We start from the raw sequence: 26,539 nt of genomic DNA on the forward strand, positions 1-26,539 counted from the left end.
CTTTCCTTCTATGTATTAGCAGCGCATTACACTTATCTACATTGAGATTAAATTGCCATTCCCTGCACCATGCGTCAATTCATGCAGATCCTTCTGCATTTCAGTACAATTCTCCATTGTTACAACCTTTCGATATACTACAGCATCATCCGCAAAAAGCCTCAGTGAACTTTCGATGTTATCCACAAGGTCATTTATATATACTGTGAATAGCAACGGTCCTACGACAACCCCTGCGGTACACCTGAAATCACTCTTACTTCGGAAGACTTCTCTCCATTGACAATGACATGCTGCGTTCTGTTATCTAGGAACTCTTCAATCCAATCACACAATTGGACTGATAGTCCATATGCTCTTACTTTGTTCATTAAACGACTGTGGGGAACTGTATCAAACTCCTTGCGGAAATCAAGAAACACTACATCAACCTGGAAACCCGTGTCTATGGCCCTCTGAGTCTCGTGGACGAATAGCGCGAGCTGGGTTTCACACGATCGAATTTTTCGAAACCAATGCTGATTCCTACAGAGTAGATTTCTAGTCTCCAGAAAAGTCATTATACTCAAACAAAATACGTGTTCCAAAATTCAACAACTTCTGGGGGAATGGCAGCCCATTCTTCACGGAGTGCTGCGCTGAGGAGAGATATCGATGTCTGTCGGTGAGGCCTGTCACGAAGTCGGCGTTCCAAAACATCCCAGAGGTGTTCTATAGGATTCTGGTCACTACACTGTGCAGGCCAGTCCATTACAGGAATGTTATTGTCGTGTAACCACTCCACCACAGGCCGTCTATTATGAACAGGTGCTCGATCGTGTTGAAAGATGCAATCGTCATTCCCGAATTAATCTTCAACAGTGAGAAGTAAGATGGCGCTTAGAACATCAATGTAGGCCTGTGTTGTGATAGTGCCACGCAAGTCAACAAGGGGTGCAAGTACCTCCACGAAAAACATGACCACACCATAACACCACGGCCTCCGAATTTTACGGTTGGAACTACACAATCTGCAGAAGACGTTCACCGGGCATTCGCCATACCCACACCCTGCCATCGTATCGCCACTTTGTGTACCGTGATTCGTCAGTCCACACAACGTTTTTCCACTGTTTAGTCGTCCAATGTTTACGATCATTACACCAAGTGAGACGTCGTTTGGCATTTACCGGCGTGATGTGGGGCTTACGAGCAGCCGCTCGACCATGAAATCCAAGTTTTCTCACCTCCCGTCTAACTGTCATAGTACTTGCAGTGGATCCCGATGCAATTTGGAGTTCCTGTGTGATCGTCTGGATAGATGTCTGCCTATTACACATTACGACCCCTCTTCAACTGTCAGTCAACAGACGAGGCCGGTCTGTACGCTTTTGTGCTGTACGTGTCCCTTCACGTTTCCACTTCAATGTCACACCGAAAACAATGGACCTATGGATGTTTAGGAGTTTGTAAATCTCGCGTACAGACGTGTGACACAAGTGACACCCAATCACCTGACCACATTCGAAGTCCGTGAGCTCCTCGGAGCGCCCCATTCTGCTCTCAAATGGTTCAAATGGCTCTGAGCACTATGAGACTTAACATCTGAGGTCATCAGTCCATTCTGCTCTCTCACGATGTGTAATGACTACTGAGGTCGCTGATATGGAGGACCTGGCAGTAGGTGGCAGCACAATGTACCTAATATGAAAAACGTATGTTTTTGGGGGTGTGTCGGATACTTTTGATCACATAGTATACGTCCCATATTGATTTATGCGGTTATTTCACGCTGTGTTTCTCGTTGTTAGCACTGCTCATGCGGTTATTTCACGCTGTTGTTCACGATGTTAGAACTGCTGTCGGTCGTTAAGTGAAGGCCGTGGGCCACTGCCTTGTCGGTGGTGAGCGGTAATGCCTGAAACGTGATATTCTCGGCAAACTCTTGACATTATGGCGCTCAGAATATCGAATTCCCTAACGATTTCTGAAATTGTACGTCCTATGCTCCAACTACCGTTCCGCATTCGAAATCTGTTAATTCTCGTCGTGCGGGAACAATCACGTCGGAAACTTTTTAACAATTAGTAGAGTGCAAAGGACAGCTGCACCAACGGACTTCCATTTTATGCCTTGTACACGAGATACTACCGCCATCTTTATATGTGCGTATCGGTATCCGATGACTTAAGTCACCTCTGTGTAAAGGCGAAAGGTGTAGACACCCGTTTTAATTCATGTCAGCTAATAGGTGTCTGAATAATTTTTGTAAGATGGTGTTCGGAGAGTATATAACTAACGTTGTGTTGGTCTCTCAGTAGATCATTGATAATCAGCTTTCAACGAAGTGATTACGTAGGCTTTCCCGGCGTAATAAGTCTTCAAAGTCTCTTCGGGTTTGCTGCCGGATCCTAAAATCAACTTGACTCGATATTTCGGCGATCCCAAAAATCTATTAAGAGCATCACGTCCATGCGGCCAGGCGAAAAAGGTATCATTCACGTATCTCCAGAAGCACTTTGGTTGGTTTTTGGACCACTTCAACTGTCTTCATTCCCGCACCAAATTTACTATGGAGGTTGAAAATGATGGGATGCTTCCATTTTCAGACGTTATGGTTTATAAAAAAACCAGATGGTACTTTGGGACACAGTGCTCACCGAACGCCGACGCACACAGATTGGTATCTGCATCCTAAGAGTTGTCATCCACCACGGCAACGCAGTGGTGTCCTTAGGAGTTTGGTACGGAGAGCATATGCCATTTCCGACGCTGATAACTTAACCCAAGAACTTGCGCATTTCATGGCTGTTTTTAAGGAAAATGGATACTCCGAGAAGCAGATTCGTCGGACTATGGAGTTTGGACCATCTCCGGAGGTGCATGAAGAGGAACATAGATCTGTGGCCTTCTTCCTTATGCTGGAGGCTTATCGTTTAAGATTGGACCAGTTTTAAGGAATTTTAACATTAAGAGTGTGTTCCGTCCACCTTCTAAGATTAGGGCTCTGCTCGGCTCTGTGAAAGATGATTTAGGGCTTAGGAAACCCGGTGTGTACAAACTTCCGTGTCAATGTGGGAAAGCTTACATTGGTCGTTCGATTCGCACAGTGCATGACAGGTGTGTGGAACATCGCCGTCATACGAGGCTTCAACAGCCGGAAAAATCGGCAGTAGCAGAACACTGCCTAAATGAGGGACACAGTATGAAATTTGATGAAACTGTGGTAGTTGCCAACATTTCCGGTTTTTGGAACAGTGTCTATAAAGAGGCGATTGAAATTAGGTTGGCTGATAATTTAATCAACAGAGACAATGGGTTTCCTCTTAGCAAGCCGTGGAATCCTGTATTATCTCGCATCAAAACTGAACGTTCTTCGATGCGGCCTTAATTGCGATATATCGTTGCCAGCAGTGTTCCACTAAGGGCGGCGCCACCTCCCTGTCTTGGAAGGCAGAAACCGCGATGGGCGGCGCATGCGCCGTGTACTGAACGGTGGCCTATACAGGACGTCGATTTGCAACCTGGCGTCAGTTCTCAGCGGGACTCATCAGCAGAAGCAGCGTTTTCCTGAAGATGGCGACCAGTTGGATCGTCGAAATATCGAGTCAAGTTGATTTTAGGATCCGGCAGCGAACTCGAAGAGACTTTCAAAAGCTTTCAACGAAAACTCGCGTTTTGCTATGGTTTCTTGATCTGCTCAAAGTGTGCGTTCATGCCATTGTAGACAGCTACGCGCACCTACATACATATCTCTTGTCATGTATGAGACAAATACAGGGTACAATCACGTTAATGTGATTGCCTCTCACGTTCGATGTCACGTGCGATAAACACTTACAGATGGTAGCTAGGAAGAGGAGTACTCAGACAGTTTTACTTTGCATACATGCAATAGATACGACCAACTGTCGGAGTTGAGTGGAGAGGAGCCTCGTGTAGCCGTAGATGTAGGTAACTTGCAGCAGTCGTCAGCAATTAGGAGGCCTAGGTTAGTTGCAAAGTCTAGCAGAAAGAAGGTTCTGCTGCTAGGTAGTTCCCACGGTAGAGGTGTGGGCCAGCAGTTGCAGGAAGTGTTGGGGAGTGAGTACCAGGTCACCAGCATTGTGAAGCCTAATGCAGGGTTGGCTCAGGTGACTGAAAGCATAGGGGAGTTATGTAATAATTTTACGAAAGAGGATCAGGTAGTGATAGTGGGTGGAGCAGGGAACAGTCTCGATAGGGACGGGGAATATGATTTCAGTGGTGACTTGGTTAAGATAGCTACTCAAACTGGTGGTACTACTGTGCATTTCGTGCAACTGTTTCAGCGTCATGATCGGCCTCACCTTAATGCGGCTGTTAGGCGCGCTAATGTGGGGCTGGGGAGGGCACTGATGGCGGAGGGCATGGATCACATCTCAGTGGTGCCAGTTGGATCTATCAGTAGATGGGGTTTCACTAGGCATGGCCTCCACCTCAGTAGGTATGGGAAGGGGAGGCTGGCTAAGCTTATAGGTGACAGTGTAGTGGGTGGTGGTGGTGGTGGTAGTGGTATCACTCATGGAAAAATTCTTATAGTAGTTGGTGCTAGAGCTGCACCTTTTTTAGACTGAAGTCAGCTGATAGGTATATCTGCTTAAAGGAAGTGCCTCTAACTAAGGGCTCACCTCCAGAGAATGTAATGTTTCCAAGTAGAGAAGAAATTAGCATATTTCGTCAAAATATAAGAGGTATTAGAGATAAAGTTAGTGAACTGCTAATAGATGTTAACTCTGAAATTATTGGTATATCAGAACACCACTTAAATAATTTGATAATTCAGAGGCTTCCTTTACCAGGCTACAGACTAGCTGGCTGTTTCTCAAGGAGTTCCTTGCGGGGTGGGGGAGTGGCTCTGTACGTAAAAAACAGTATTTCATTTGAGTCCATAGACGTATCACGACACTGCACTGAACAGATATTTGAAAGTTGTGCAGCATTCGTTGAATTTAGTGAAACTAAACTTCTAATTGCTGTTGTTTATAGGTCCCCTAACTCCGACTTCGGAGCTTAATATTTTCTTTATTAAAAAAAAAAAAAAAAAAGTCGAAGTGTCTTACTTCATGAATTTTATTCGTTTGAATGTAATTTTTTGAAATATCTAGTGCTTTTTCTCTTCATTATAATCATAATAAGTTTTCGGTTTTTCTAATTTTGTCCTCTAATATTTCTTTTCACAGCAATTGAAAAGAATGAAAAGGTACACATAGAATATTCATGTTATCTGTTGTGTTTGTATATCTTCTCTTCCGCAGTCGCTGTTTTACTATTCGTATTGACATATATTCTTTTGGGACAGTATTAAAAGTATTATTTAGAGCAGAATTTCGGCTCGTACGTTGCCGAGCTACTTGACTGTCTGACGCAATTCTTTGCTTCGCTGCTTTGGCAACATCATCATATTCAATGTTTTCGTCGATTGATCTATGTTTTGGCAAGTATTTGCTGTCCGTTGTGACAAACACAAATTGTTTGCGCACTGCGCCTCACTGACAATATATTTTAGTTTCTATGTTTTAGTACGTCCAGAATTCAGTTTTGTGTACTTCGCCAACTTTGTTTTAATCAGAACTTTTTAGGGATGGGATGGGATGGGACGTTTTGGGGAAGGAGACCAGACAGCGAGGTCATCGGTCTCATCGGATTAGGGACGGACGGGGAAGGAAGTCGGCAGTGCCCTTTGAAAGGAACCATCCCGGCATTTGCCTGGAGCGATTTAGGGAAATCACGGAAAACTTAAATCAGGAGGGCCAGACGCGGGATTGAACCGTCGTCCTACCGAATGCGAGTCCAGTGTTTAACCACTGCGCCACCTCGCTCGGTAGAACTTTTTAGAAAAAAGCGAAATGACTCTGGTATAAATAAAACTTTTATTACAGTCGCGAAAGACGGAATATTTCTCAATATTACATACGACACCTATCTGGTACTTAAATTAAATGAGATATTGTTATAAAGTAAATTTTATATGAAATTTAGGTATCTTCTCCACATTTCATTCTCGACATTGTGGCAACTAAAATCGACCATACGGAAAGTATACACTATGGACTGAGAACTCTTCAAAATTTCGTGCCATGGTTTACTACATTTAATGCTGCACAATAACTGTGTTAAACATCGAAACAAAATTAAGTCATTTATGGGGGGAAGGTATCAGTCAAGAAGACGTGTAAAAATCAAATTTTTGTGCCAAATAGTTCTTGTGAAATCGAATGATAAGTGTGTCAAAGCAGTCGGAACACCACGTGTCAGCACAGGCGAGCAGTGCAGTGATGACAAAATCGCGCACAGCGCGGAATGCGGGGAGCACGTCTCTGTAGCAGCGAAAGGGTTGATGCGCCCGTGGTGGCTTTACTTCATAAACTGCGCGCTCCTCCCTAAACTTAAATTTGCGAACTATACTATGGCGCTGCTTCTCTTGGCGCGTGCGTCGTTTGCAACTGGCAACGCAGCAATCTCCCGCGTCTGGGCGGGCATGCGCGAACCGCCAAGATAGAAGAACTGAACTGTAGTGGGCGAGCGTGCTCACCCTCGTACAGCCAGTCGGGCACGCCGTTGAAGAGGACGCCGGGCACGCCGGTCGTGGTGAGCCGGAGGGGCGGCCGGCGCCGGGGGTCGTCGCAGTAGTAGAGGTCGTTGTCGTGCACGAAGGCGAGCCGCGAGCCGGCGGGCGCCCACACGGCCAGCTGCAGCCGAGGCACCGACCCGTCCAGCCCCGCCGGCGACAGCGGGTACTTGGTCCTGCAACAGCGCGCAGATCCACCCACTGTCCGCCCTTGTACACCTCCATCTACACTACTGGCCATTAAAATTGCTACACCAACAAGAAATACTGATAATAAACGGGTATTCATTGGACAAACATATTGTACTAGAACTGACATGTAATTACATTTTCACGCAATTTGGGTGCACAGATCCCGAGAAATCAGTCCCCAGAACAACCACCTCTGGCCGTAATAACAGCCTCGATACGCCTGGGCATTGAGTCAAACAGTGCTCGGATGGCGTGTATAGGCACAGCTGCCCATGCAGCTTCAACACGGTACCGCAGTTCATCAAGAGTAGTGACCGGCGTATTGTGACGAGCCAGTTGCTCCGCCACCATTGAGCAGACGTTTTCAATTGGTGAGAGATCTGGAGAATGTGCTGGCCAGGGCAGCAGTCGAACATTTTCTGTATCCAGAAAGGCCCGTACACGACCTGCAACATGCGGTCGTGCATTATCCTGCTGAAATGCAGGGTTTCGCAGGGATCGGTAGAGCCACGGGTCGTAACACATCTGAAATGTAACGTCCACTGTTCAAAGCGCCGTCAATGCGAGCAAGAGGTGACCGAGACGTGTCACCAATGGCACCCCATACCATCACGCCCGGTGATACGCCAATATGGCGATGACGAATACACGCTTCCAATGTGCGTTCACCGCGATGTGACCAAACTCGGATGCGACCATCATGATGCTGTAAACAGAACCTGGAATCATCCGAAAAAATGACGTTTTGCCATTCGTGCACCCAGGTTCGTCGTTGAGTACACCATCGCAGGTGCTCCTGTTTGTGATGCAGCGTCAAGGGTAACTGCAGCCATGGTCTCCGAGGTGACAGTCCATGCTGCTGCAAATGTCGTCGAACTGTTCGTGCAGATGGTTGTTTTCTTGTAAACGTCCCAATCTGTTGACTCAGGGATCGAGACGAGACTGCACGATCCGTTACAGCCATGCGGATAAGATGCCTGTCATCTCGACTGCTAGTGATACGAGGCCGTTGCTATCCAGCACGGTGTTCCGTATTACCCTCCTGAACCCACCGATTCCATATTCTGCTAACAGTCATTGGATCTCGACCAACGCGAACAGCAATGTCGCGATACGATAAACCGCAATCGCGATAGGCTACAATCCGACCTTTATCAAAGTCGGAAACGTGATGGTACGCATCTCTTCTCCTTACACGAGGCATCACAACAACGTTTCACCAGGCAACGCCGGTCAACTGCTGTTTGTGTATGAGAAATCGGTTGGAAACTTTCCTCATGTCAGAATGCTGTAGGTGTCGCCACCGGCGCCAACCTTGTGTGAATGCTCTGAAAAGTTAATCATTTGCATATCACAGCATCTTATTCCTGCCGGTTAAATTTCGCGTCTGTAGCGCGTCATCTACGCGGTGTAGCAATTTTAATGGCCAGTAGTATACATCTACATCATGTAACACCCCAAATATAGAACACATAATAACCATTGTTTTTGTTACAAAGGAAATAGCAAAATAAGTCATCCTGGCAGTGACGGCAGCTCTGACAACAAAATTTACACTCTTGTCAGTTTGATTAACAGGGATGTTATATAAATACTAATGCTTATCATAAAGAAATGACTGAATGAAAGAATACCATGTGATACAAAATAGAAACTTTAAAGAAAAAATTTAAAAATTATTTTTTACGGAGGTTAAAGCCCAGACCATAAATCGACTAAAGATAACATTTATCCTAGAAGAGAGCTATACCCGCATCGAGCTGTAAGTTCGCCGTGACTACAATGTAACTCACAAGGGAACCTCCCCATAGTACCCCCCCTCAGATATAATTATAAGTTGGCACAGTGGATAGGCCTTGAAAAACTGAACACAGATCAGTCGAGAAAACAGGAAGAAGTTGTGTGGAACTACGAAAAAAATAAGCAAAATATACAAACTGTGCGCAACATAGGCAACATCAAGGAGAGTGTGAGCTCACGAGCGCCGTGGTCCCGTGGTTAGCGTGAGCAGGTGCGGAACAAGAGGTACTTGGTTCAAGTCATCCCTCGCGTGAAGAGTTTAAGTTTCTATTTTCAGGCAATTATTATCTGTCCGTCCGTCGGCACACGGAAAAATTTGAAAACGTTAAAAACATATGTTTTGACAGAGCACGGGGAAAACAGTGCGACTGTGAAACTGTTGCATTCATTTGTTGCACTTTATGTGACAAACTCTTACGTTTTCATCACTTTCTTGGGAGTGATTATCACATCCCCAAGAAAACCTAAATCGGGCAAGGTGGAAGAATCTTTTTACCCATTCGCCAAGTGTACAAGTTAGGTGGGTCGACAACATATTCCTGTCATGTGACGCACATGCCGTCACCAGTGTCGTATAGAATATATCAGACGTGTTTTCCTGTGGAGGATTCGGTTGACGTATGACCTTGCGATCAAATGTTTTCGGTTACCATTGGAGAGGCACGTCCTTTCGTCTACTAAACGCACGGTTTTGCGGTGCGGTCGCAAAACACAGACACTAAACTTATTATAGCGAACAGAGACGTCAATGAACGAACGTAAAGATCATAACTTTGCGAAAATAAGTAAACTTTTCTCTCGAGAGAAGACTTGAACCAAGGACCTCTCGTTCCGTAGCTGCTCACGCTAACCACGGGACCACGGAGCTCCTGAGCTTACACTCTCCTTGATGTTGCCTATGTTGAGCATGGTCTACTCAGTTTGTATATTTTGCTTATTTTTTTGATAGTTCCACACAACTTCTTCTTGTTTTATCAATTGATCTGTGTTCAGTTTTTCAAGGCCTACCCACTGTGCCAACTTATAATGAAATCTGAGGGGGGTGCGATGGGGAGGTTCCCTTGTCAGTAATGGAGATGTTAACATCATTTCTCTCTTCTACTCTGCAACAGTAGTACGCATGTTAAGCGCTGCTAGATTGTTTTAAAACTGACTTGAAGTTTAAAGTTTTACGATATACAAGGTGGTCCATTGATCGTGACCGGACCAAATATCTCACGAAATAAGCTTGAAGGGGGAAACCAGATGGCGCTATGCTTGGCCCGCTAGACGGCGCTGCCATAGGTCAAACGGATATCAACTGCGTTTCTTTAAATAGGAACCCCCATTTTTTATTACATGTTCGTGTAGTACCTAAAGAAATATGAATGTTTTAGTTGGACCACTTTTTTCGCTTTGTGATAGATGGCGCTGTAATAGTCACAAACATATGGCTCACAATTTTAGACGAACCTTTGGTACGTTTGAACATTTTATTTCGGTTGTTCCAATGTGATATATGTACCTTTGTGAACATATCATTTCTGAGAGCGCATGCTGTTGCAGCGTGATTACCTGTAAATACCACATTAATGCAATAAATGCTCAAAATGATGTCCGTCAACCTCAATGCATTTGGCAATACGTGTAACGACATTCCTCTCAACAGCGAGTAGTTCGCCTTCCGTAATGTTCGCACATGCATTGACAATGCACTGACGCATTTTGTCAGGTGTTATCGGTGGATCACGATAGCAAATATCCTTCAACTTTCCCCACAGAAAGAAATCCGGGGACGTTAGATCCGGTGAACGTGTGGGCTTCGACGACCAATCCACCTGTCATGAAATATGCTATTCAATACCGCTTCAACCGCGCGCGAGTTATGTGCCGGACATCCATCATGTAGGAAGTACATTGCCATTCTGTCGTGCAGTGAAACATCTTGTAGTAACATCGGTAGAACGCCACGTAGCAAATCAGCATACATTGCACCATTTAGATTGCCATCGATAAAATGGGGGCCAATTATCCTTTCTTCCATAATGCCGCACCATACATTAACCCGCCAAGGTCGCTGATGTTCCACTTGTCGCAGCCATCGTGGATTTTCCGTTGCCCAATAGTGCATATTATGCTGGTTTACGTTACCGCTGTTGGTGAATGACGCTTCGCCTCTAAATAGAACGCGTGCAAAAAATCTGTCATCGTCCCGTAATTTCTCTTGTGCCCAGTGGCAGAACTGTACACGACGTTCAAAGTCGTGGCCATGCAATTCCTGGTACATAGAAATTTGGTACGGGTGCAATCGATGTTGATGTAGCAATCTCAACACCGACGTTTTTGAGATTCCCGATTCTCGCGCAGTTTGTCTGCTACTGATGTGCGGATTAGCCGCGACAGCAGCTGAAACACCTACTTGGGCACCATCATTTGTTGCAGGTCGTGGTTGACGTTTCACATGTGGCTGAACACTTCCTGTTTCCTTAAACAACGTAACTATCTGGCAGACGGTCCGGACACTTGGATGATGTCGTCCAGGATACCGAGCAGCATGCATAGCACACGCCCGTTGGGCATTTTGACCACAATAGCCATACATCAACACGATATCGACCTTTTCCACAATTGGTAAACGGTCCACTTTAACACGGGTAATTTATCACGAAGCAAATACCGTCCGCACTGGCGGAATGTTACGTGATACCACGTACTTATACGTTTGTGACTATTACAGCGCCATCTATCACAAAGCGAAAAAAGTGGTCCAACTCAAACATTCATATTTCCTTACGTCCTACGCGAATATGTAATAAAAATGGGGTTCCTATTTAAAAAAACGCAGTTGATATCCTTTTGACCTATGGCAGCGCCATCTAGCGAGCCAACAATAGCGCCATCTGGTTTCCCCCTTCAAGCTAGACAAGTTTCGTTCTTTGTAGTTTTTTCGTTTCATGCTTATTTCGTGAGATATATGTTCCGGTAACTATCAATGGACCACCCTGTAGACTGGAAGTATCAGTCAGAAGTCTTTACCACTAGACAAATAACGAGTATTGATGTATGTGGCTGAAAAGTGAATCGTGTGATTACTGATTTGTGATGGAACTTAGCCTTCGTGGTACTTAATAGTCACAAACTTCAAAGGACGCAGAAGGAGACTGATCGCCGACATAACTCGATTATTAGACTTGAGTAGGCCACAAAGGCAATCACGAAGAGATTATTCGTCGTATTGTCACAAGTTATCGTCAAAGTCAGGATTACTGATGTTAATGGACATAATTCCCTAAATGACATATCGGTGTGTGCGCTCAGCTTAGGGACAGACAATAATTGCGAAGAACAATACCCCTTAATTCAACTTTAACTCTCCGTGTCGCCTACATCATTTCATGGACATTTAAAGTGTATTCTTGAAATTAACTAATTATTCTGATAACATAAAAGCGCCCAGTAAATTAGTGATAATTTAAATGTTAACAGCAATAACTTTACACCAAAATTACGACGCATTCTGAACATTGTTCAAGGGTATGTTATCTCTGGAGTTACGTCGTGCAGTTGTTGAATACGCGACGTAGCGACGCCTTGACGACGGAATAATAATTAACAACTTAATATCCTCGAAAAATTCAGAATGTGGCCTCGGCTTGGGTGATGGAATGATGATTCAAGACACTACTTGTTAACGTTTGAATAGCCATTCTCAGACCGGACATAAGAACTAGAGTCAGCAAGTTTGCGTAAACTGAAGGGTCTGTCGCGAACACGCAAGGGACTTTTGGTTATTTCAGGTCAATGGAGGCATCGCGTTATCGAGTGGTGCAGTCGCTACATTTGCAAGTGAAGAAGATCGACAGACAACGAACACAGTTGCTTTCATTACAAGCATGGGCGACGCACACACTCCGGCGTGCTGCTTCATCGAGACAGTGATATCATTTTCGAGATACAGTGTCAGAAAGTAACCAAACCACGCGAGGAGTTTTTTTTTTTTAATGGTTACTGATTGGCACATTGTGTTCATGTGCAGTATGTGGACGAGCATTATCCTGTTGGAAGAACACATAACACTCCTGTTGCAAGAACGGCCAAAGAACGGGTCTAACGACATTCTGCACGTATCTAACGCTGGTTAGCTTCCCCTCCAGATACACCTAAGGTGAACGAGAGTTGTAGCTTATCGCACCCCAGACCATAAGGCCTCGGTGGGCCAGTGTGTCTTGGACGAGTGTACTCTACGAGACAGTGCGCACCAGCTCAATGTAGGACCCGCAAACGACCATTACTTGCGCGCAGGCAGAATCTGCTTTCATCACTCAAGACCACAGCGCGACATTCCAAGTTCCAAGTGACCCTCTCTGGCGGCACAAGTCGAGTCGTGCACGTTGATGCTGTGGCGTGACTGGAAGACGGTCTAGAGGTCTCTGTACCCGTAGTTCCAGTGCAAATAACTGCTTCGCAGCAGTTCGTCTTAAAACGTCCTGACTCACAAGCCCTCTGATCTGTCTGTGGTAGATGTACGATCTGCCAATGCTGCACTTATAAAACGACAATCCTGGCGGGAGTCTGTGCTACGTGGACGTCCAGAACCTCGTCTGCGCGCGTTAGAATGTTCACTTGACCACTGATACCGGCGTCGTTGCACAACCGATGCAGTACGTCCGAAATGACTATCCCGCCACTCGGAAGGCCACAGACTGACCCCTTCCAAACTCGCTCAGCTGGCTGTAGGAGGCACTAGTGTGTCTCCACGGCATGGTTGCCTACCTGTTTCACACTTTTGCACCGCACTGTGAGCATTCCCTATTAGTGGTTCGACACAGATGGCGCTCTGGTAGCTGTGCCAATATGCTGTCTGTTGGCGGACGACGTTGAAATCATTATCAGTACATCTACTATACCTCAGGTGGTATATGCCGACATAGGACCAAAACCGATGTCGTCTTTTCAAACATACTTTTTGTGGTAGTGCATGTATATTCCTTTCACTTTTCAGATTTCCCTTCTTTGCATAATTGTTGTTGTAAAGATCTAAGTAGAGTCTGTATCACTAAACCGCTAACCAGGTTCGCAGTGCACTTCAAAAATTGCAGGTTGCCTATCTCACAGCTTGCAGGGGCAACAAAAATTTGATCTTCAGTATTTCATATAATATTACCGTTGTGTACATAGTTCCACGTAGTCAGCGCATACACAACTTTCCCACTAGAGCGCGCCCCGCTAAGCACAACAGCACAGGCGCAGCGCTTGTCCATCTCCGCACTACGAGATGGCGCTGCCTTAGAGACGGACCAAATTCTGCTTCCGCCGATCCGCGTATTAATATGTAACGCAGCCAATGAGATTGCTGCTAACATAGAACCTTTTCTCCTCGCCGATCACACTCGCACAGTGGTACCTGAACGCGCGAGGTATTATAACGAGTGTACAGACCTCCGATTAGTCAGTCTGCATTTGTCTGCACCAGTCTGTACCAGTCTGCATTAGTCTCTACCAGTCTATAGTCAAGTTTCAGTCTGCGCCTAATAAGATTATCATATTCCTGTACATAGCCATGAAGAGAAATGTATAGACACTTTGTCAAGTATCAGAGATATGTGAGAATAAGATTAACGTACCAAGACCAAAGGAACTTCAGATTGTCAATTGTAAATAGCATCCAGAATCAAGTTATGTATGGTTTATGCTTGTTACTATTTTAATAAATGTGTGTGAAAATTAATCAAGTTCTGTTTAAAGTTGGTCACCGTCAATCTGCTACTCTGAGTGTGCAAGTGGCATGTCTATCGTCTGACCTAGCGGCAGAAGATAAACACGCCATGATATGACCACGAGACATATTGCAGACCCTCGCCTACTTCGTTACAGCGACAAGTCAAATAATCTGATGGTGTGTGTACCGAAGGTCGTGCAGTACGCACACCACAGTTACTGACGCCACGTAAAAATTTAAAGTGCTGTCGTAACTTATTCATTAAGAGGTATAATCTTATGATAAAGGTCTGATACAGTACCACGAGTATTGAAGTTAGAACCTATGTATATCTTCTGAGGTAGCATAACTCTTGGCGCGTAAATTACCCTGACTATATTCATCCAGTATTTGAGAAGGAGAGCACCTATCAACTTTCAGCAAACTTCGCAAATAATTTGAAACCCTTACGACACTCACTCTGAGCCCCTGCTCATCATCCCCAAGAAGGAAAAAAAAAATTGCTAACTACATTTTCGCTGTTCATGCAGTAAAACTTCAGCAACAGGCATGACGTTTGAATTTATTTCATCTTTGCTACTAACTATCCGCAACACATTTCGCAGGCTGTATCCATACGTATAATGAAATTTTCACTCTACAGCGGAGTGTGCGCTGATACGAAGCCATGTCTCCGCAATAACCTTTCTTCCAGGAGTGCTGGTTCTGCAAGGTTCGCAGGAGAGCTTCTGTGAAGTTTGGAACGTAGGAGACGAGATTCTGGCGGAATTAAAGCTGTGAGGACGGGGCGTGAGTCGTGCTTGGGTAGTTCAGTTGGTAGAGCACTTGCCCGCGAGAGGCAAAGGTCCCGAGTTCGAGTTTCGGTCCGGCACACACTTTTAATCTGCCAGACGTTTCAGTACCCATACGTATTACTGAATGCTCCTGCTAAATTATGTAGTTGTACGACACGTAATTCAGGAGAAATGACGTCATAAACGTTGAAATGCTTGAGAAAATACCTTTTGCTTAAAATGGAGCGCCAATTACCCAGACTATACTCACACAATGTTTGATAATGAGAGCACTTAGCAACTTCCAGCAAACATTAAACACTCTCAGATCTTTTCTAAGCTTTTTGTCGCTTATCGCCATATATTTAACATGTTACTAATCAGACGTTTGCAGCTGTTTTATACGTGGAAGTTGGATTCTTTCAGAAATCGGCGGGAGGGATGAGTTAGTGGTAGTGTAATAGAAGGGAACAAAACTTGTATAGTATTTACACTATCTCATTGTGTATGTAATTTGTTTTTGCTGCAATAATTGTTTCTAATAGCTGAAAATGATCTGATTTTTGTTGTAATAATTTAATAATACAAAAAAGTGTAGCATTATAACGTTTATTCACTAATGGACATCATCCTCGCGTATGCTACTAGTGCCCTCTCTCGCCAAAAGTTTTCTTTAGCTCAAGCGTTACGCACGCGACGGTAGCGAATGAGCTGTATATTGGTGACGTATTACTCAATAACGACCACCGCCTTGGGCATGTTTTTAATATTATGGAGGTTAAATGTTATATTTTACCAACACCTTTGGGCTATTTTTAAGGTACTTCCGCTTGTAATGGTACTTGAATTACGTAACCATTACGGCACCTCACCTCAACCTCTCGATACCAGCAATATTCTACTGTCTTTCTGTGAAACAGTTAACATATTTCTGTGGCAACATTCAGATTTGATTTGATTAATGTAGAGGTACTTTGATCTATCGATATGTTTAGATTGCAATGATATTCTTCTTATGTATATTCTTTCTTTTGTCACTATGATCTTTGACGTACTTGTAACTCTGATTTTTTGGGCGCGTAAGCGGTTATTAGAGAGTCAAGTCTTGGTCGCCATGTTGAAAAGACTCAAATTGTAGTCAGTTTATGAAATGTGAACTTTAACAGTGAGGAAGATATTTTCGAGTATGTTTTATATTGTGAAGTGATGTTGCAACAAAAGTAACAAAAAAGAAGTGTAACTTAAATTCGGAGGGCTGATTTACTTTTTTACATCACGATTGTTCTAACTTGCAAAAGTTTAATCTTCAAGAATGATTTATGAAACACATCTATAAAACTTTTGAATATCGCAGAATAACACCTCTAGGCATCCGAGCTTGGAATCATCACTAACTAGATTTTCGACGATTGAGCCATGAGTTCACAACGAGACCATCGTGGGAAACACGAAAAGATGAGTGCCTAGTTTATCCATTATTTCAAGAAATGACTTTATTAACTGTGCTCAAATGACACCTGCCATATAGTATAACTTTGTTGTTGCCCGAAAATGCAATATTTAGCAGCGTGAGCAACACTACGATCGTAATTAATTTTTGACCTTTGTTGTGGTAGGTTTGTTAGACGCTACAACTTGTAACCCAGTAAGTTTGACTAAATTTTGCTTCCATGAACATCTGATTGGATGCTTATTATTTCTTCACGAAAATTGCTTCCTACGGTTGCTGTTCCAACCATGTATAACATTTTAAAACACTTCTTATATTACGTTTCATGTCTCTCAGAAGAAATTCTTTTGCACATAGGTCGCCGGTGCAGCTGCCGTACTCTCGTATGAAGCCAGAAAATGACGAACGTGAGTGCTGTTGCTGGCGGGGCTGTAGCGCGCGCTGGCTACCTATAGAATCTGCCGGCGTCCGCGGCGCGCAGCTGGGGATTATTAAAGCAGGCCCGGGCTGTGTGCCCGTGAGCCGGCTGTCCGCCGTCTGCTGTCGAGTGCAGGCAGGCGCTTAATGAGGAGCGACGCGTGGCCAGCAGCGGCGCATCGCTGAATTTTTCAGCCACAGCCCTCCACTGCGTTTCTGTCGTAACAACTGATCCGGACCCCAAGTAAAAAGAAAGGTTGCGATAAGCATCTGCGTACATATTTCACCTGCACGTGTGCTGTGTCCAAACGCACGGGGCACGTTCGTCCTTACTGGTGCTGAGCGTCCTGCGTGATAAATCAATGATAACACCTGGTGTTCGCGATAATATACGTGCATGATGTGGTAAAGCCAAAATCAAATTGTGTTCTAGGTGATATGAGAGCGTCTACGGAATAGCAGGTGGCGAGCATGCGCGACTGCAGCGATATACCACATCGCCTTCGCTGCGTCCAGAGATGCCGCCTGAGCGACGCGCAGCAGCCGGCCGCTATTGCGAAGAATCGACAGCATCGATGATTATTACATCAATTGTTAAAAGTTGGCGTGGCGTTGCGTGCTTGTTCGTTTTAAATGGTTCCTATTGCACAACGAAAAGGGTTAGTTAGTTCCCGGATAGACCTCTCACCGACCAAGTGGTGGTAGTGGTGTATATCACGTCTGATCTTATAGCGTTTCACTGCGTGGTGTAGTGAGGCTACTCAGTTTACACCTAAGTCCTGGGAAAGTGCACGGAATTTTGTCGATTATAGTTGTGGGAACAGTTTCGTTCGTAAAATTTGCTGGGGTGAGTCCCCCGTGAGCCTGATTTAATTGAGAGATTGATTTGTTAGGTGTTGAGTTTTGTGGAATCGGTGTGACCGATATCCCGTCTGCATTGTATGTTGAGTGGTCGCCACGCGCCCAGAGGTAATTGGGTTGCTTGTCGTTTTTATGGAGGTGGTTTGGGTGTTGTGGGTGTGTGTATCGAGAAGGAAAGCCTCGAACACGTGTTGGTAGTTGTATTTTCAAGACCACTAGCTTGCAGCAGACAGCGAATAAGCTCATAGAACGACAAACTGTTTCACTATACGGTGATGGTGTGCACGTATCACTGAGTAGACAAGCGACAGTAAATTGAAGGAACCATTTAACGAGCTACACGTAGCTAAACCAAAACTTGATTCATCAAGGTGACGAGTGGCCGATTTAAATGTTAGGGAACTTAGCGGGTCGCGTGTGGACAACGCCTGAAGAGGTCAAGATTTGCTTTTAAATTGTAACTTAAGGTTAGTTGAAAAGTGGCGGTGACATTTAGGATTTTTGTTTGATTTTTTTTATGACTTGTTTCCATATTGTGGGGACTGATAATATATTTGCTGGCACTCGTTCACTGGTGATAACCAACGTGAATTGAGATACCTAGAAGGAAAATAAATCCATATTTATTGGGGTTAAAGGAAACCTTCCAGTCTATTTAACTGGTATCTAGTGTGAATGTATCTACAGAATTTTCGGAAGTATAAACGAGTATAATTCAGAGATATTGATACAGTGGAGTCAGTATCACGTATAATGTGGTGTTTCTAAATGCGCTTGGTAAAAGGTTCTTGAAAGAATGAAATTATAAATAATCTACTGAAAGTAGATCCTCTCAATATTAAAGAAAAGATTTCAATTAAGGGAAAAAGCTCACTAAATGATGAATAATTTTAATTGAAGTAATTGAATTATTTACGGAAATGCCAAAGATTTTGCTACTAACAAAGATTCGTTATTCTGTGACGCATGCGAAGTCTCATCACTTACATATCATCACTACGTCGAGTTGGAAAAATACACTCCTGGAAATGGAAAAAAGAACACATTGACACCGGTGTGTCAGACCCACCATACTTGCTCCGGACACTGCGAGAGGGCTGTACAAGCAATGATCACACGCACCAGGAACCGCGGTGTTGGCCGTCGAATGGCGCTAGCTGCGCAGCATTTGTGCACCGCCGCCGTCAGTGTCAGCCAGTTTGCCGTGGCATACGGAGCTCCATCGCAGTCTTTAACACTGGTAGCATGCCGCGACAGCGTGGACGTGAACCGTATGTGCAGTTGACGGACTTTGAGCGAGGGCGTATAGTGGGCATGCGGGAGGCCGGGTGGACGTACCGCCGAATTGCTCAACACGTGGGGCGTGAGGTCTCCACAGTACATCGATGTTGTCGCCAGTGGTCGGCGGAAGGTGCACGTGCCCGTCGACCTGGGACCGGACCGCAGCGACGCACGGATGCACGCCAAGACCGTAGGATCCTACGCAGTGCCGTAGGGGACCGCACCGCCACTTCCCAGCAAATTAGGGACACTGTTGCTCCTGGGGTATCGGCGAGGACCATTCGCAACCGTCTCCATGAAGCTGGGCTACGGTCCCGCACACCGTTAGGCCGTCTTCCGCTCACGCCCCAACATCGTGCAGCCCGCCTCCAGTGGTGTCGCGACAGGCGTGAATGGAGGGACGAATGGAGACGTGTCGTCTTCAGCGATGAGAGTCGCTTCTGCCTTGGTGCCAATGATGGTCGTATGCGTGTTTGGCGCCGTGCAGGTGAGCGCCACAATCAGGACTGCATACGACCGAGGCACACAGGGCCAACACCCGGCATCATGGTGTGGGGAGCGATCTCCTACACTGGCCGTACACCACTGGTGATCGTCGAGGGGACACTGAATAGTGCACGGTACATCCAAACCGTCATCGAACCCATCGTTCTACCATTCCTAGACCGGCAAGGGAACTTGCTGTTCCAACTGGACAATGCACGTCCGCATGTATCCCGTGCCACCCAACGTGCTCTAGAAGGTGTAAGTCAACTACCCTGGCCAGCAAGATCTCCGGATCTGTCCCCCATTGAGCATGTTTGGGACTGGATGAAGCGTCGTCTCACGCGGTCTGCACGTCCAGCACGAACGCTGGTCCAACTGAGGCGCCAGGTGGAAATGGCATGGCAAGCCGTTCCACAGGACTACATCCAGCATCTCTACGATCGTCTCCATGGGAAATAGCAGGCTGCATTGCTGCGAAAGGTGGATATACACTGTACTAGTGCCGACATTGTGCATGCTCTGTTGCCTGTGTCTATGTGCCTGTGGTTCTGTCAGTGTGATCATGTGATGTATCTGACCCCAGGAATGTGTCAATAAAGTTTCCCCTTCCTGGGACAATGAATTCACGGTGTTCTTATTTCAATTTCCAGGAGTGTATTTAAGGGAGCATTAAAAATGTTTTAATTCGTAACAGTAGTGATGAAAGTGTCCATAAACAGAATAATCAATACAAGACGGTAGATAGATTGGTATTTTAGTACAAGTAATAATGTTGTTGTTGTGGTCTTCAGTCCTGAGACTTGTTTGATTCAGCTCTCCATGCTACTCTATCCTGTGCAAGCTTCTACATCTCCCAGTGTCTACTGCAGTCTACATCCTTCTGAATCTGCTTAGTGTATTCATCTCTTGGTCTCCCTCTACGATTTTTACCCTCCACGCTGCCCTCCAATACTAAATTGGTGATCCCTTGATGCCTCAGAACATGTCCTACCAACCGATCCCGTCTTCTGGTCAAGTTGTGCCACAAACTTCTCTTCTCCCCAATCCTATTCAATACTTCCTCATTAGTTATGTGATCTACCCATCTAATCTTCAGCATTCTTCTGTAGCACCACATTTCGAATGCTTCTATTCTCTTCTTGTCCAAACTATTTATCGTCCATGTTTCACTTCCATAGATGGCTACACTCCATACAAATGCTTTCAGAACTGACTTCCTGACACTTAAATCTATACTCGATGTTAACAAATTTTTCTTCTTCAGAAAAGCTTTCCTTGCCATTGCCAGTCTACATTTTATATCCTCTCTACTTCGACCATCATCAGTTATTTTGCTCCCCAAATAGCAAAACTCCTTTACTACTTTAAGTGTCTCATTTCCTAATCTAATTCCCTCAGCATCACCCGACTTAATTCGACTACATTCCATTATCTTCGTTTTGGTTTTGTTGATGTTCATCTTATATCCTCCTTTCAAGACACTGTCCATTCCATTCAACTGCTCTTCCAAGTCCTTTGGTGTCTCTGGCAGAATTACAATTTCATCAGCGAACCTCAAAGTTTTTATTTCTTCCCCATGGATTTTAATACCTACTCCGAATTTTTCTTTTGCTTCCTTTACTGCTTGCTCAATATACAGATTGAACAGCATCGGGGAGAGGCTACAACCCTGTCTTACTCCCTTCCCAACCACTGCTTCCCTTTCATACCCCTCGACTCTTATAACTGCCATCTGGTTTCTGTACAAATTGTAAATAGCCTTTCGCTCCCTGTATTTTACCCCTGCCACCTTTAGAATTTGAAAGAGAGTATTGACCGAGCGAGGTGGCGCAGTGATTAGACACTGGACTCGCATTCGGGAGGACGACGGTTCAATCCCGCGTCCGGCCATCCTGATTTAGGTTTTCCGTGATTTCCCTAAATCACTCCAGCCAAATGCCGGGATGGTTCCTCTGAAAGGGCACGGCCGACTTCCTTCCCCAACCTTCCCTAATTCGATGAGACCGATGACCACGCTGTCTGGTCTCTTTCCCCAAACAACCAACCAACCAAAGAGAGTATTCCAACATTGTCAAAAGCTTTCTCTATGTCTACAAATGCTAGAAACGTAGGTTTGCCTTTCCTTAATCTTTCTTCTAAGATAAGTCGTAAGGTCAGTATTGCGTCACGTGTTCCAGTGTTTCTACGGAATCCAAACTGATCTTCCCCGAGGTTGGCTTCTACTAGTTTTTTCATTCGTCTCTAAAGAATTCGTGTTAGTATTTTCCAGTTGTGACTTATTAAACTGATAGTTCGGTAATTTTCACATCTGTCAACACCTGCTTTCTTTGGGATTGGAATTATTATATTCTTCTTGAAGTCTGAAGGTATTTCGCCTGTTTCATACATCTTGCTCACCAGATGGTAGAGTTTTGTCAGGACTGGCTCTCGCAAGGCCGTCAGTAGTTCCAATGGAATGGTGTCTACTCCGGGGGCCTTGTTTCGACTCAGGTCTTTCAGTGCTCTGTCAAACTCTTCACGCAGTATCGTATCTCCCATTTCATCTTCATCTACATCCTCTTCCATTTCCATAATATTGTCCTCAAGCACATCGCCCTTGTATAGACCCTCTATATACTCCTTCCACCTTTCTGCCTTCCCTTCTTTGCTTAGAACTGGGTTTCCATCTGAGCTCTTGATATTCATACAAGCCGTTCTCTTATCTCCAAAGTGCTCTTTAATTTTCCTGTAGGCAGTATCTATCTTACCCCTAGTGAGATAAGCCTCTACATCCTTACATTTGTCCTCTAGCCATCCCTGCTTAGCCATTTTGCACTTCCTTTCGATCTCATTTTTGAGACGTTTGTATTTCTTTTTGCCTGCTTCATTTACTGCATTTTTATATTTTCTCCTTTCATCAATTAAATTCAATATTTCTTCTGTTACCCAAGGGTTTCTACTAGCCCTCATCTTTTTACCTATTTGATCCTCTGCTGCCTTCACTATTTCATCCCTCAAAGCTACCCATTCTTCTTCTACTGTATTTCTTTCCCCCATTCGTGTCAATTGTTCCCTTATGCTCTCCCTGAAACTCTGTACAATCTCTGGTTCTTTCAGTTTATCCAGGTCCCATCTCCTTAAATTCCCACCTTTTTGCAGTTTCTTCAGTTTTAATCTACAGTTCATAACCAATAGATTGTGGTCAGAGTCCACATCTGCCCCTGGAAATGTCTAACAATTTAAAACCTGTTTCCTAAATCTCTGTCTTACCATTATATAATCTATCTGATACCTTTTAGTATCTCCAGGGTTCTTCCATGTATACAACCTTCTTTCATGATTCTTAAACCAAGTGTTAGCTTTGATTATGTTGTGCTCTGTGCAAAATTCTACCAGGCGGCTTCCTCTTTCATTTCTTAGCCCCAATCCATATTCACCGACTATGTTTCCTTCTGTCCCTTTTCCTACACTCGAATTCCAGTCACCCATGACTATTAAATTTTCGTCTCCCTTCACTATCTGAATAATTTCTTTTATTTCATCATACATTTCTTCAATTTCTTCGTCATCTGCAGACCTAGTTGGCATATAAACTTGTACTACTGTAGTAGGTGTGAGCTTCGTATCTATCTTGGCCACAATAATGCGTTCACTGTGCTGTTTGTAGTAGCTTACCCGCATTCCTATTTTCCTATTCATTATTAAACCTACTCCTGCATTACCCCTATTTGATTTTGTGTTTATAACCCTGCAGTCACCTGACCAGAACTCTTGTTCCTCCCGCCACCGAACTTCACTAATTCCCACTATATCTAACTTCAACCTATCCATTTCCCTTTTTAAATTTTCTAACCTACCTGCCCGATTAAGGGATCTGACATTCCACGCTCCGATCCGTAGAACGCCAGCTTTCTTTCTCTTGCTAACGACATCCTCTTGAGTAGTCCCCGCCCGGAGATCCGAATGGGGGACTATTTTACCTCCTGAATATTTTACCCAAGAGGACGCCATCATCATTTAACCATACAGTAAAGCTGCATGCCCTCGGGAAAAATTACGGCTGTAGTTTCCCCTTGTTTTCAGCCGTTCGCAGTACCAGCACAGCAAGGCCGTTTTGGTTATTGTTACAAGGCCAGATCAGTCAATCATCCAGACTGTTGCCCTTGCTACTACTGAAAAGGCTGCTGCCCCTCTTCAGGAACCACACGTTTGTCTGGCCTCTCAACAGATACCCCTCCGTTGTGGTTGCACCTACGGTACGGCTATCTGTATCGCTGAGGCACGCAAGCCTCCCCACCAACGGCAAGTTCCGATTTTATGTCAGAGAGTACGTACTGCGTTGTGAGCTCGTTGCGAAAGATAACAATTGCTAGTTGGATGTAGCATTTATCATCACGCAAGATAATCAGGTACTGAAATTAAAGTAATTTGTTGCTCTGACGAGATCAGTATCGTAGGCAACGAGAGTGGTTCATTAAATAGGCCTATTTATTCACTACTGCTCAACTTCAGTAATCATTGGTGTGTGAATATTGTTAAGTGATTATTCGTAGTTCTATCGTGGCTTGGTACGATTTCGGCGTCGTGTCTAGGCAGGTTGTTGTTCCCCTTATTTGGCAGACAGGCTGTTTGCATGGTCAGCGGTTGAGGTGGCTGCAATATTAATTGCGCTAAGGCTGATTTCGTGTCCGATTCGTTCATTGCCAGTGTGATTGCGGCGCGGGCTAGATTCTTGTCGTCATCAGAGGCTCCTCTCCAACTGGAATCTTCTGCAATTAGATAGCGTTCTGAAGTCTTAACATCTATTTAAAAATAAGAACTGTACTTAATAAAAGGTGTGGTGGTCGACGGGTGGCCTAAGTACTTTGCGCAACAGGATACTCTGCAGTGACGGCATAGAGACGTTGGTACAGTACGATCCCTTGTCGTTGTCAGTCGATCTTGGGTACTGCCAGTCACGGACCAGTACATACGCCACCACTACACAGCTCTACTCCCGCAACAATTCCGTTTCACTTCCTCCTGCCTAGCTACAGTTGTCTGATGTCACCCCCACCCCTAGCATGCATGGTATTCTACAGTCCTACTGCATCATATTCCACTCAAGTATCGGGATGGAGCATAAGTTCGTAACGTTTTTCCGTAAGTTTAATAAACTCAACGGACACCCATATCAGAAACTTTAGTCATCAATAATATATTCTTCTTCAGTATTTACAACAGTTTCCCAACTCTGGAGTAACATTTCGATTCCGCGACTGTCGAAATCACGTGGTTTTGAAGCGAAGAACTCGTCATGTTCGGAGCACATTTCGTCTGGAAAGGAAGTTACTTGAATGTTGTTCAAATAACTTACGGGTTTACTGCCGGGTGACGTCGTCGGCCACGGCCGTTATTTCGACAGGAACACACCCTGCCATTCTCAAGGCACAACTGCAAGGAGGAAGCAATGTGCAAGGGAATTTAATACCATTAGACATCGTGAGAGAGCAGAATGAGGCGCTCCGCGGAACTCATGGACTTCGAACGGGGTCAGGTGGTTGGGTGTCGCTTGTGTCATACGTCAGTACGCGAGATTTCCACACTCCTAAACATCCCTAGGTCCACTGTTTCTGATGTAATAGTGAAGTGGAAACGTGAAGGGACACGTGCAGCACAGAAGCGTACAGGCCGACCTCGTCTGTTGGCTGACAGAGACCGCCGACAGCTGAAAATAGTCGTAATGTATAACAGACGGACGTCTATCCAGACCATCACACAAGAATTCCAAACTGCATCAACTATGACAGTTAGGCGGGAGGTGAGAACACTTGGTTTTCATGGTCGATCGGCTGCTCATAAGCCACACATCACGCCAGTAAATGCCAAAGGACGCCTCGCTTCATGTAAGGAGCGTAAACATTGGACTATTGAACAGTGGTAAAACGATGTGTGGGGTGACGAATCATGGTACATGTGGCGATCCGATGGCAGGGTGTGGGTGTGGCGAATGCCCGGTGAACGTCTTCTGCAAATTGTGTAACGCCACCAGTAAAATTCTTAGGCGGTGGTGTTACGGTGTGGTAGTGTTATTCATGGAGGGGTAGCTTGCACCCCTTGTTGTTTTGCGTGACACTATCACAACACAGACCTACATTGATGTTTTAAGCACCATCTTGCTTTCCACTGTTGGAGAGCAATTCGGGGATGGCGATTGCATCTTTCAACACGATGGAGCACCTGTTCATAATGCAAGGCCTGTGGCGGAGTGGTTACACGACAATAACATCCCTGTAATGGACTGGCCTGCACAGAGTCCTGCTCTGAATCCTATAGAACACCTTTGGAATGTTTTGGAACGCCGACTTCGTGCCAGGCCTCACCGATCGACATCGATACCGGTCCTCAGTGCAGCACTCCGTGAAGAATGGGCTGCTATTCTGCAAGAAACCTTCCAGCACCTGACTGCACGTATGTCTGCGAGAGTGGAAGCTGTCATGAAGGCTAAGGGTAGGCCAACATCTTACTGAATTCCAGCATTACCGATGGAGGACGCCATGAACTTGTAAGTCATTTTCAACCACGTGTCCGGATACTTTTGATCACATAGTGCACGATCAAATGGAACAGCTTGACCTCGATCACAATGATTACATTCATTTGCGCGATCCTCTACCACAATAATATAATCATTATTACACCTTACTTTTTTCCCATAGAAGCTTTAGTATCATAACCATGAAACTTGCATATTGTGTATTTTTGTTATATGCAGTGTTTGCTACCATTGATCTTGTAAATTGTAATTTAACGTGTTTGGTTCATAACACGAACAGTGAACGCTCAGTTTGACATTCTTCAACTAACGTCGTGTTCAAATGGTCTGTCTCTATTGATAGTATCTTTGTTTCTTATGTTTGGTTTCCTACATACTATTGTCTTTTGTAGACGCTAGTCAGTTGTCTCGTGATGAAGACCCAATAACCCGAAAACCGGTTACAAATCAACAAATATTAGTAGAACAAAAACGCAGCTGAGCGTTAGATATGAATTTA

At 44.8% G+C, this 26,539-nt stretch overlaps 1 protein-coding gene across 1 annotated transcript in view; it reads right to left on the reverse strand.

Moving 5' to 3' along the window:
* The window catches only part of LOC126416569 (inactive dipeptidyl peptidase 10-like), a 391,761-nt gene that overhangs the window by 158,081 nt on the left and 207,141 nt on the right, over positions 1–26,539 (reverse strand). Inside the window, exon 6 of the mRNA XM_050084317.1 lies at positions 6,533–6,744. Within this exon, the coding sequence (XP_049940274.1) occupies positions 6,533–6,744 (212 nt within the window). The remainder of the gene's footprint in view (positions 1–6,532; positions 6,745–26,539) is intronic.

Source organism: Schistocerca serialis, chromosome 8, assembly GCF_023864345.2.
Source record: "Schistocerca serialis cubense isolate TAMUIC-IGC-003099 chromosome 8, iqSchSeri2.2, whole genome shotgun sequence".
NCBI classification, from domain to species: Eukaryota; Metazoa; Arthropoda; class Insecta; order Orthoptera; family Acrididae; genus Schistocerca; species Schistocerca serialis.